The sequence below is a fragment of the Crassostrea angulata genome, chromosome 9 (assembly GCF_025612915.1).
Source record: "Crassostrea angulata isolate pt1a10 chromosome 9, ASM2561291v2, whole genome shotgun sequence".
Lineage (NCBI taxonomy): Eukaryota > Metazoa > Mollusca > Bivalvia > Ostreida > Ostreidae > Magallana > Magallana angulata.
The window spans coordinates 4560924-4574295 of record NC_069119.1 but is presented as its reverse complement, the minus strand read 5'-3'; the positions used below and the strand labels follow the sequence as shown (position 1 = coordinate 4574295).

The following is a 13372-nucleotide window of genomic DNA, read 5'->3' as shown; positions in this document are numbered from 1 at the left end:
GTAAATATATGTACTGACTAAAGTAACACATTGTTTTGTAGAGTGAAGGATGTCTTGGTCAAATCCAATGTAATTCTGGAGGCATTTGGAAATGCTAAAACAAACAGGAACGATAACTCTAGTCGGTTTGGAAAATACATGGACATCAATTTCGACTTTAAAGGGGATCCAATCGGAGGGCATATTAATAACTACTTGTTGGAAAAGGTAAGTAAAACCAGTTCATAACGTACTGATGTAAGCAAGGAAACAGGAAATAGCTGACACTATTTTACACGCCAATTAAAATTGTATCATATTTCTGGTTTAAAAAGATCTTCAGACTGATAAAGTGAAATATCCTTTAAATGAGCTCTTTCACATTGAGCAATAAAGACTTCAGACTATATTGCATTTAATATACTCTGTTATACTCTGTGACTTTTAAACATTTGTATTTTTCAATTGAATACATATTAAAGTTTTGATTTTGATTTTTATTTTTAAAGTCAAAAGGACCTGTTGATATTTTCTGAACTTTTTATACATTTTGCAACTTTACTATATTGCACATATAACAACTCAAACATTTTCCTTTTAAATGAGTGAGGATAGTTACATGTTTCTTTTAGTTCCTTATGAGATGTATTCTTGTTTGTGATGTAAGGAGCTCACTTTTAAAAATTTGAATTACTGATCGGTCTGTAGTGTCTATTTGGTAGTTCAGTGTTCTACAAGTTGCTACAGACATACATATTAAGTTAGTCACCAGATACCAATAATGTTGTCTTGATTTGTTGTTGTTTTGGTAACTTTTCGATACCCTGTTGTCATTTTGTTGTAGTCTTTGAGTTGACTGTCACAGATTTATTTGTCATTTTTTGTTGTCTTTCAGTCTAGATGACACAGCGTTTTATGTCACTGTTTTATTCAGGATAGCTATCACAGATCAATTTTGCATTTTGCTGTTCTCTACTTGGTATAGCCATGTTATTTTGTTGCCATGTGTACCCAATTAAATGATCCCAATCAAATAGATCTTGCTGTGGTGCTGTTGTTCTCTTCATAGAAGCTGTTATAGATTTGTTGATGACATTTGGGCAGTTATCTTAGATTTGTTGACATCTTTGGATAGCTGTCAAAGTCAAGATTTGTTGTAGTCTTTTGGATACTTGTCATAGATTTGTTGCTGTGTTTGGATACCTGTCATAGATTTGTTGTTGTGTTTGGATAGACATCATAGATTTGTTATTTTCTTTGGATAGCTATCATAAACTTGCTGTTGTCTGTATAGCTGTCATAGATTTTCTGTTGTCTTTGAATACTGGATAGCTCTCATTTTTAGTTGTCTTTTTCAGTTGTCACTGATGGTTTGTTGTCAGTGTTAGTTGTCACTGATGGTTTGTTGTCAGTGTTGGTTGTCACTGATGATTTGTTGTCAGTGTTAGTTGTCATTAATGGTTTGTTGTCAGTGTTAGTTGTCACTGATGGTTTGTTGTCAGTGTTAGTTGTCACTGATGGTTTGTTGTCAGTGTTAGTTGTCACTGATGATTTGTTGTCAGTGTTAGTTGTCATTAATGGTTTGTTGTCAGTGTTAGTTGTCACTGATTGTTTGTTGTCTTTTTCAGTCCCGTGTTGTCCACCAGCAGACAGGCGAGAGGAACTTCCACTCGTTTTACCAGCTGCTATATGGCGCCAAGGATGAAAAATTAAAAGAGTACAAACTGGTCCGTGACCCAGGGAAGTACTTTTATGTGAACCAGGGAGGGGATCCAAAGGTGTGTTACTGTTCTCTCTGAACTTTTGATTTGATTTTATTTGATTTCCCTTTATATAACAAATAGGTATAGATAGGACAAATTGAATTTCTTCCTAGTTCGGTAGTGTTTTATAGAATTTGATGGAGGAAGAGAAACGTAGACAAAAATTTTTTACAATTTCAGCCAATTATAAGGGCATATGATAGAATTTATTCATAGTTTTCGTCCTGTTAAATGTTAGTTGTTTGTATTGTATGGACAGTTTAATCTGTGAGGCTCTCTGTCTGTCTGTCTCTTCATTGCATAGTAAATGTATTATTTATAATGTACAAAAGCACTCATATCAAAAAAGATCATATTTACTCTTTGATTTACACTAAAGAAAACACAAAATGTTATTCTTGGTGCACAAAGGAGCCATTTTTGAGACTGAGAATAAAAGTTAATGATAACAAAGATGATTATTTTTAATTCTTTAAAGTTATGAGATGAAACCCCCCTTGAACTCTGTCAGTGTACATGTTTGTTTGCTGTGTTTTGTCAGGGAAATCCAGGCAAGGTAACTGGTGTTTGTGGGCGTGAGGTCGTCATCTTGTTGTTACTTCCTTGAACAACCCAGCATCTAGCCCCACAAATTAATTAGTTCAAATGAAGTGCTGAAATACATATATTAATTGAAGTCAGATTCAGGACAGCAAAAATAGTACTAGGCATTTCCTTGTGTAAATTCAGTTGAATTTCTTTTGAGATAAAAAAAAAATAGAAATATATATATATATATAACATGTTTTTACAATTTTTGTAAAAGAAATTTTCTGATATTAGATTTTCTTAGTTCAAAGGTATTGGACTTACAAGTGTACATGTAAATTTTATCTACAATAAGGAAAACAATTTTCTTAAACTGAATCATAATTATTGTTATTTTAATTGGGGGGGTTGAGTGATTATGTTTGCCAGGAAAGGCTTTTCTTTATTTCTAATGGTAGAATGAATCTTTAGACCCATTTTCTAGAAAAGTCAACCTATTTTTTTAAATTGAAATTGAAGCCAGTATTAATGATTGTCTTGAGGTTACTATTAATGACCGACCCAATGCATCCTGTGCTTAATTGAACATGATTCAATATAAATATAATGTGTGACTGTCTGTAACTAATTGTGTGTGGGTGTGGTCAAACTGGTTTCATTCATATCCTGACTTTGTTTACAATTTGAGAGAGAGAGAGAGAGAGAGAGAGAGAGAGAGGGAGATTTTCAACTTCTCTACTGGTATTGTGAATATAAATAAGAGGGAAGTATTTGATACAAAAAAGAATAGACTTAGACTGAAACTTAAAAAATGATCGAGTCAGCTATTCACCCCAAATATTTTCACATGATTACCAGGTACATAGAACTTATAATGTCTGTTCTTTTTCTTCACTATTGTTTGGCTATGTCAGGCTGTGTCCTATAAATTTATAAACTGGTTCAGTATTTGTCTTTTACAATATAGGTGCATGAAATTTTATAGTATAAATAATGTATTTCAAAATCATTTCTAGATTGAAAATGTAAGTATAGTATAATGGTATATATATATATATATATGTAAAAGTGAGAGTTAGATCATTATATGTACATGGACATCAACTTATTCCAAGTGAAAGTCAGTATATCCTCTCTAAGTCCAAACCAGATTAATCAGAATTTTATGTTACATTGTCAAATAAAGTTCCCTAGTATAATATGTAGGGTTTTTCACAGTTATTGGACAAATTTTACTACTTCACCAAGACTTAAAGTGGTATGGGACACCTTTCGATATTAATGTGATCAGGATAAAAGTACATGAGAAACAAAATAATTTCACTGGTTTGAAATTTTCAAATTTTGCAATATTTGACCACAAAATATATTTTAAAAGTTTTGAAAGATAAAAATTATAGAAGCCCCAGCAGGATTTGAACTCATAACCCCCAGATTTGAGTTATTACTCTAACGCATCAATTGTGCTTTGCTGTTAAAGTAACAATTTTGGGAAAACAACATTTTAGAATTATATTTGATTTTATTGTTTATTTCAGTGGGAAGTACATTACAATATGGAGGTGGCCTATACCACCTTAATTTTTAATATTTTTACAGCTTAATAGTATTTGAAGACGAAAGAGAGGTTATACTGTTCAATAGTCCATAAAATGCATGTTACCAAATTCAATATTTAATATTAATAAGTATACTCTAGAGTGTACTATATTTATACATGTATTTATATTCATGTATACAGCAGCTATACTGTACTGAAATAGGGTTTGCTATAACTGGGGGATCCTGTTTCATGTAATATATATATATATAGGTTATAGGATGTGTTATATTTATAGGTTGCTTGTATCGGTACATGTTGTCCTTGAGAAGTAATGGGTGTATTTTACAAAAGAACTCCTATCAAAATTGTAAATCTTTTTAGTTTTTCACAATAATTCTCAAATAAAAATTTGCAAACTCTGTTTTTCATCTCAGACCATTTCAGTATCTTTTGATATATATTTTACTGGCCAGGTAGACTAAGTTTTTTAAAACACAGTTAAGTGTTTGTAAAATTAGCATTGATTATATATTAGTCTTAAAGTTCTTTTGTAAATAGATGTGGTGATCGATGCTGTACTTTATTTACAGTGAAAATATTCAACATATTGTTTTATACATGTCCCTGTTATGTTTGTGGTACACAGCAAAATGTGCTGCAACACTACATGTATCAAGAAAAACCCTCATACAGTGGTATCCAGTTACATACCGTATAACTGGTTTTTAATGCGGTTGCAAATTTTTGCGATTTCATCCTGAAATAGGTATATTTATTTTTTGCGATTTTAATTTTTGCGATTTCATTTTGACACTAAAGTGTTTTTTTTTTTAATTTTACTACTAGACATTTTAACAATACATAAAGTCTATTTTTTCTTTGTAAAAACTTGTTTTTAATTTCAGAAAATTTGTCATCTGTGAACTGAATTTTTGCCATGCAACTGCCCCTTCGCTTAACCATATTTACAACTTTTTTACCCCACTTGCACGGATTCAATTTAGAAATTTCACAGTTCTCGCCGTCTGAAAAATCAAGTTTCAAGAGCTCCGTTTGTATTTATCATGTAAATTTCTAACTGTATTTTCACGTTGTACTGGAAACTTTGTCTGAAAACGTTTAATGGTCGACGAAATTCCATGTACGCTGGCGTAGTGTTCTATCTCAGCTCTCTCGCTCGGTGAAAAAGTCATGTACTTTCCTCTCGGAGTTTTTAGTGTATCAAGAACATCAGTCACTTTCTCATTACACATAGTAATTTTTCTAGGCGACATTAATTCACTAAAAGGTCCGGTAGGGTCAGGAATTTTACTTACTAGGCTTCAAATATTTCAACAGCGCCATTTTGTTGACAAAGCGTGAAGTGACTGCTAACTATACGGGGTATTCACTGACCAATCATCGATACCTGTATTACGCAACGAAGCGTGAATTCTGACTTTATGAGGAGGCCTCACAAGGGGTATTTTTATGGGGACATTTTATAACGTATTTTTGGGGATTGAATTTTTTGCGATTAAGACTTGATCGCAGAATTTCGCAAAAAAATAGCACCCCGTAGAAAAATCCAGTTATACGGTATTACACTGTGTATTTATTGGTCACTTACATTGGTATATCTGGTTAGTATAGTTGTGTGATATCTCTAGTATATTACAGTGGTAGTGGTATCAAGTTATATTGTATTACAACACGGTCATGAGGTGAACTATGACTGCAATATGTTATATAACACCAATTCAGGCTGCTGTTTCAACACTGTCTCTGTCATAGAGTGTGTTATAACTGTAGTATCAAGTTATTGGCAATGTTATAATTCCAGGCAATAAGACTGTGCTACACGAGTCATTATTAGATGTCTTCATTGATAATAAATATCTTACTGGGATGTTAAACATCACACAATCAATCAATCAATACATGAGCTGTGATTTATCATTAATATAAAAATTATATCACAACATCCATCTACAATATTATTGAATTCTTGACATCAGTACATTCAGATATTACATCATTTTTGCTAGCCAAGTTTTTCGTCAGAAACCCTTGACTTGCAAAAAAATATTAGAAAATATTACATTGTAAATAAGCACTACATCAAATTAATTTTAGAACCTTAAATCTCCTGTCTTTAAGTCATGATATATTTTACCAATTCATACTATTTTCTTAATAAATAGGGGTTTTTTCTCAAATAATCAAAATATTAAAGAAGTATTATTGTATCCATATACATGTTATACTGTTTGCTATTAATCAGTATATTTAGTGTATGGTGTATATACATTGTATATGTACTAAGCATTATATAACTCATATATTTACTCTAGAACAGCTAGGGTGAAAATACAAGTATGTATTTATAATGACAACAGAGTCAAGCCATCATGATGAATGAATACAGGCTGTGTCACTCATATTACTTAAACTGATGACATCTTTTTAATCTCGGTATTTTCGACACATCATTCATTTCTGGAGTTGTTTTTTGGTGTTTGCAAGTGCATGGTTGTAGCAGCTTAATTGTGGTTATTAAGGCTATGTACTTGAATGTGATCATATTAGATGTTGCTTAGATATGTTAGACAGATTTTGTCAGATAAAAAGCATTTTTAACTTGCTGACAGACAAATATGTAAGCATATGTTTGAAGCAGCTATTAAACTTTTAAGTGAACAGTGTAGATAAACACTTAAGTAACTCTTCTATTTCATGCTCAAGATATGACTAAATGAAAGCACACTGATAAATTCCTATTTATAACGGGGCTTGAAACCTTTTGTTTATATCAGTAAACTAGTCCAGAGGTCTAATAATAAGCTTGCAGAAAAAAATACCATTAAACAATTGGATCAATCAAATCAAATTCAGTGAAAACTGTTTCTCCATTTTTCAAAGTTAAGATTTTCTCTATTACCGCACCAAATCTGTTTCTCATTACTTCAAAATTGATACCCTTTGTTGTACAAATTGACCATATAGAGACAAATGAAAATATCAAACTAAATTAAGTACACTACTATATAGTCTTGTATTTTAATTTATAGTATAGAATTAAATATAAAAATCAATATTATAAGGTTCATCTTTGGTTTGTATGTGTAACAATTTAAAACATATACCGGTAACTGCATATATTACTAGATAGATTAACATTTTAAATGAATTGATAATTGTTAAATTAGACGCACACTTAATTTGCATTTATACATTGCAACAAAATTTTTTTATGTAATTATTATACTGTATAATTATGAACACATGTAATGGACTATTTTTTGTGGGTTTCAGTGTGCCACGGTCCACGACCGGGATGATTACCGCTCCGTGATGAACGCTCTCAAGGTCATGGGCTTCTCCTTCGCTCACGCTGAGGCTCTCTGGAAAATCGTAGCAGCTATCTTGCATTTGGTAAATGTTCTAATAAGTATGTAATTATTATACATGTAACTATGAAATATCTCGCATACAGCGAAAAAAATTATTAATATTCATGCTGGTTAAATTCATACTTATTTCATGGGTGACTCTTAACAATAAAAATTTAATTCTAAACGAATCATAAAGTTTGATTCTTTATTATATTTTATAAGGTTGATTTACCCAAGTCAATGATGTCGATGTGTTGATTACTGTAGGGTAACATGGACTATGTGGCCGCTGACGATCACGATCACGCTGGAGTGTCTGACGAGAAGTTGCTAGGGAACATTGCTGAGTTGTTGTCGGTTACCAAGGAGAATCTGAGGAAAGCCTTGTGTTCGCGGGTCATCGCTGCAGGGGGTCAGGTCGTAGAGAAACAGCTGACAGTGTCTGATGCTGTTTATGCCCGCGATGCCTTCGCCAAGGTAACTGTCATGTGTTTCTCTAGGGTAGTAATGTGAAAACTGCTGTAATACTATCTTTTTATATAGGTGAAATTTTCAAAGTTTGATTACAAAGCAGGAACATTTATTAGATCTTTTTTTGCAAATCTTATTTTAAGAATTTTGTTTTGATGACTATAAAAACTAGTGCTTAAATGAATCCAAAAAGTTTTACAATAAATGGCACACTGCCGCCCCCCATAGAGATGCTTGTCATACTTTGTCCAACTTACTAGGTTATTTGGGGTATGATGTTAACAAACTTTTTTATCAGCTAATTATTGAAAATGACATAGTAAAAACAAGTTGTTGATTTTGCAGGCAATGTATGACCGAATGTTCACCTGGATCGTTGGTAAAACCAATGAAGCCATTGATCCAAAGGCCAGCGGAATCGCGTATGTCGGCAAAAACACAGTCATAGGAGTGTTAGATATCTATGGATTCGAAATCTTTGATAACAACAGGTAGAGGCTATTAATTAATTGAGTTAATTAATGATAAATACACTATGAACCCTTAACCATAATGATTTAATTTTTGTTTAAAAACTACATGTAGGTTATTGAACATTCAAATTGGAGAAATGTTGCCATATTGATGAAATTTATCTTATCGTAATTAAAAGGAGAATAACTCATTCTCTTTTTTAGGTTAACATAAGATATTGATTTATTCCCCTTTTCAGGAAAACATGATAAAATTTCTTACTTTATATTCCCTGTATACATAATATACTGATTTTGAAAACAAGATTTTAAAATGTAAATAAACCACAAAAATGACCAACTAATTAATGCACAGACTAAAAATTAAAAAACTAAATTTGAGCAGATGTATACATAACTTACAGCAAGAGAAGCTGTGAAGTAACATGTATTTGCTTTTATACTTTAATTTTCTTTTAATTGTTTTATGATGTCAAAAGTTCTCACATTTTTTTCCCAGTTTTGAGCAGTTATGCATCACTTACAGCAAGGGAAGCTGTGAAGTTACATGTATTTGCTTTTATACCTTATATTTCTTTTAATTGTATTAAGACGTCACATTTTTTGACAATTTTTCCCCAGTTTTGAGCAGTTGTGCATCACTTACAACAACAGAAGCTGTGAAGTTCCATGTATTTGCTTTTATACCTTAAGTTTCTTTTAATTGTATTAAGATGTCACTTTCAACATTTTTTTCTCCCTCCAGTTTTGAGCAGTTGTGCATCAACTACTGTAACGAGAAGCTGCAGCAGCTGTTCATTGAACTGGTTCTCAAGCAGGAGCAGGAGGAGTACCAGCGCGAGGGCATCCAATGGCAGCACATCGACTACTTCAACAACAAAATCATCGTCGACCTGATCGAGGCCCAACACAAGGGGGTGCTGGCCATCCTCGACGAAGCGTGTCTGAGCGTCGGAAAGGTCACCGATGAGGTCAGTGGCCACAGAAAATGGATTTTATGGTTGAATAACTTTCAATATAATAGAGATTATTAATGCAATGATTGAGATGAGAATACTGGTTGTAGAAAATGGAACTCTCTGGCAATTAAAGATTGGACTCTCGTAAGGCATACAAGCTACGACTTAAGATTTGTAAAAAAAAATTGTGCATTTGGATTTGTATAGTATCCTGATTTCCCTCATTTGTACATGAATGTAATTTATAGCTGAATGGACAAGTATTTTAAATGTCCCATAGGAATGAGGTGACTGTCTTTTTAATAAAATGTTTTTGATTAGATGTTGCATTAGACTGTAAACAAACTGATAGGATGAGTACATTTATAATTCATTATCATTGTAGATGTTCCTGACAGCCATGGCACAGAAGCTGGCAAAGCATGAACACTTCACTTGTCGATCGGTAAGACAGCTCACTCAAGGCACCCAACGTACCGCTCAATCTGAATGAAAATCATTTATAATTGTCTTAGTCTGATGCTTTTAAATCATACTTCACTGTGCCCAAACACATGCAATCTGATTAAAATCACACCTTTCCCTTACACTTTTCAGGGTCTAATAAGTATCGATAAAAGGTCATCTTCATGACCTCTACATTTGCATGCAATTTAAATATACCCCAACCAATCACAGATTTGCCTTTATCTGTTTTTTGAGAGATACTGGAGGTTACATAGAAAACAAGCAAGAATTAATTTTTCTGTCTTCTTGTAAAGAGTTCCAGTAAGTTTTCTAAAGCAGTGAAAAACTCTTCCCTGATTGGTCAGAAGTAAAGGTTATGTGAAGACGACCTATCGATACCTGTCAGACCCTGACGAGTGTAAGGAGAAGGGGGATGGTTTTAACCAGACTGATACAAGTGTATCATTCCTTTTATACATAGGCAGTAAATTTAGCCACAACTATTTATTCTATTATGAAATGAAACCTGAAGACAAGACAACTGATATACATCTGTTATACTGTATACAGAAAAATATTTGCCCCCGTTTTATTTTCACCTTTTTCACCCTTTTTGTCAGAGGGTGAATTTAAGACTGGGCGAATTCCTATGTCTCAAACTATCATTCTTTATTCACAACTTTGTCTGGACAAATTCAAGACAGAGCAAAACTGTTTGCAAGTGAAATTCAAGACAGAGCAAAACAGTTTGCAAGTGGAAAAGGGCGAAAATAACATAGGGTGAAAATAACCCTATATATACAGTATATAATATCATTCCTTGTAATTCTGATATTGAGATAGCACATAATCCTGTTGTATTTGAACATTCTTGTGTTTTTAGCTCACCTGAGCTGAAAGCTCAAGTGAGCTATTCTGATCACATTTTGTCTGTCGTCCGTCTGTCCGTCCGTCTGTCTGTCTGTCCGTAAACTTTTCACATTTTCAACACCTTCTTAAGAACTACTGGGCCAATTTCAACCAAACTTGGCACAAATCATCCTTAGGCAAAGGGGATTCAAAGTTGTGAAAATTAAGGGCCACACTCGTTTTCAAGGGGAGATAATTAGAAATTAATGAAAAATTTCGAGAAATTTTCAAAAATCTTCTTCTCAAGAATCAGAAAGCCAGGAAAGCTGAAACTTGTGTGGAAGCATCCTCAGGTAGTGTAGATTCAAAGTTGTGAAATTCATGACCCCCGGGGGTAGGGTGGGGCCACAATGGGGGGGTCGAAGTTTTACATAGGAATATATAGAGTAAATCTTTAAAAATCTTCTTCTCAGAAACTAATCAGCCAGGAAAGCTGAAACTTATGTGGAAGCATCCTCAGGTAGTGTAGATTCAAAGTTGTGAAACTCATGACCCCCAGGGGTAGGGCGAGGCACAATGGGGGGTCGAAGTTGTACAAAGGAATATATAGAGTAAATCTTTAAAAATCTTCTTCTCAGAAACTAATCAGCCAGGAAAGCTGAAACTTGTGTGGAAGCATCCTCAGGTAGTGTAGACTCAAAGTTGTGAAAATCATGACCCCCAGGGGTAGGGTGGGGCCACAATGGGGGGTCGAAGTTTTACATAGGAATATATAGAGTAAATCTTTGAAAATCTTCTTCTCAGAAACTAATCAGCCAGGAAAGCTGAAACTTGTGTGGAAGCATCCTCAGGCAGTGTATATTCAAAGTTGTGAAATTCATGATCCCTGGGGGTAGGGTGGGGCACAATGGGGGATCGAAGTTGTACATAGGAATATATCAGAAACTAATCAGCCAGGAAAGCTGAAAACTTGTGGGAAACATCCTCAGGCAGTGTAGATTCAAAGTTGTGAAAATCATGATCCCTTGGGGTAGGGTGAGGCCACATTGGGGGGGGGGGGGATGGTGTTAAAGTTTTACATAGAAATAAAGAGTAAATCTTTGAAAATCTTCTTCTCAGAAACTAATCAGCCAGGAAAGCTGAAACTTGTGTGGAAGCATCCTTAGGTAGTGTAGATTCAAAGTTGTGAAAATCATGACCCCCAGGGGTAGGGTGGGGCCACAATTGGGTGGTCGAAGTTTTACCTAGGAATATATAGAGTAAATCTTTAAAAATCTTCTTCTCAGAAACTAATCAGCCAGGAAAGCTGAAACTTATGTGGAGGCATCCTCAGGTAGTGCAGATTCAAAGTTGTGAAACTCATGACCCCCGAGGGGTAGGGCGGGGCACAATGGGGGGTCGAAGTTTTATATAGGAATATATAGAGTAAATCTTAAAAATTCTTCTTCTCAGAAAATAATCAGCCAGGAAAGCTGAAACTTGTGTGGAAGCATTCTCAGGCAGTGTAGATTCAAAGTTGTGAAATTCATGATCCCTGGGGGTAGGGTGAGGCACAATGGGGGGTCGAAGTTGTACATAGGAATATATAGAGTAAATCTTTAAAAATCTTCTTCTCAGAAACTAATCAGCCAGGAAAGCTGAAACTTATGTGGAGGCATCCTCAGGTAGTGCAGATTCAAAGTTGTGAAACTCATGACCCCCGAGGGGTAGGGCGGGGCACAATGGGGGGTCGAAGTTTTATATAGGAATATATAGAGTAAATCTTAAAAATTCTTCTTCTCAGAAAATAATCAGCCAGGAAAGCTGAAACTTGTGTGGAAGCATTCTCAGGCAGTGTAGATTCAAAGTTGTGAAAACCATGATCCCTGGGGGTAGGGTGAGGCACAATGGGGGGTCGAAGTTGTACATAGGAATATATAGAGTAAATCTTTAAAAATCTTCTTCTCAGAAACTAAACAGCCAGGAAAGCTGAAACTTGTGTTGAAGTATCCTCAGGTAGTGTAAATTCAAAGTTGTGAAAACATGATCCCTTGGGGTAGGGTGAGGCCACATTGGGGGGGGGGGGATGTTAAAGTTTTACAAAGGAATATATAGAGTAAATCTTTTAAAATCTTCTTCTCAGAAACTAATCAGCCAGATAATTCTTTATAATCGTTAAGACTTTGGCTCCAGGACAATTCTTCGGCCTCACAAGAAGGTTCAGAGTTTGATGTAGCTTAATATCCCATATATAAACAATTGTAAAGGATCTTTTTGAGGACTGCAATACTCAACATGTGATATGACTATAAAATCATCCTGTTAGAAAAGGGACTTAGTCTAATGATTATAACCATAAGAATATCCAGGGGGGAAAATGGATTTTATTTTTACAGGATCTACATGTATTATTGTACATTGTCCAGATTGTTTGTATTATGACTTCATTAAGCTGATTTTATCATACCCATTGTTCCGCAGGTGAGCGATGTGGCCCATGGGCCTCTTGTTTTCTGTTTTTAGCTGAACCCATCAGACAAGACGTTAGAGCATGCCAGGGATTTCAGAATCAAGCATTACGCTGGTCAGGTCACATACCAGGTGCCCGGGTTCATTGACAAAAACAGGGACTCACTGTTCCAAGACTTCAAGAGACTTCTCTATAACAGGTAAGCACTGTTCTTCATATGCCTTCATGATAAAAGGAAGAAATATAATAATACTTCCTTGGCTAAACAGATTTTGAATGTATTTAAGTGACGTAGCAAATGTTTTTGTTTTAAATAAGATTTGTTGTTCAGGAGCGATACAAGATAGGACAGGATAATTGCTTCATATTTTAACTTCTTATTATCATTTTGATTAAAGGTGGCCAATATTGCAGCAGTAATTTTAAACCTAGTAGGTCTGCATGGAAAGTGTTTTTCTCCATGAAGTTTCAGTAACATCATACAATGATTGACCCAACCTTAGAAAAACTGTTGTCCTTAAATACCAAACATATGAA

At 34.3% G+C, this 13372-nt stretch overlaps 1 protein-coding gene across 4 annotated transcripts in view; it reads left to right on the top strand.

The window, feature by feature from the left end:
* Positions 1 to 13372, top strand: part of LOC128162660 (unconventional myosin-Id-like) — a 43439-nt gene that overhangs the window by 6789 nt on the left and 23278 nt on the right. For 2 of the 4 annotated variants that reach the window (XM_052825912.1, XM_052825910.1), the window contains 9 exons: positions 42 to 207; positions 1608 to 1757; positions 2284 to 2298; positions 7108 to 7227; positions 7455 to 7664; positions 8004 to 8149; positions 8877 to 9102; positions 9476 to 9535; positions 12889 to 13034. In XM_052825912.1, coding sequence (XP_052681872.1) covers positions 42 to 207; positions 1608 to 1757; positions 2284 to 2298; positions 7108 to 7227; positions 7455 to 7664; positions 8004 to 8149; positions 8877 to 9102; positions 9476 to 9535; positions 12889 to 13034 — 1239 coding nt within the window. The remainder of the gene's footprint in view (positions 1 to 41; positions 208 to 1607; positions 1758 to 2283; positions 2299 to 7107; positions 7228 to 7454; positions 7665 to 8003; positions 8150 to 8876; positions 9103 to 9475; positions 9536 to 12888; positions 13035 to 13372) is intronic. The other 2 variants (XM_052825914.1, XM_052825911.1) reach the window with 1 other exon arrangement.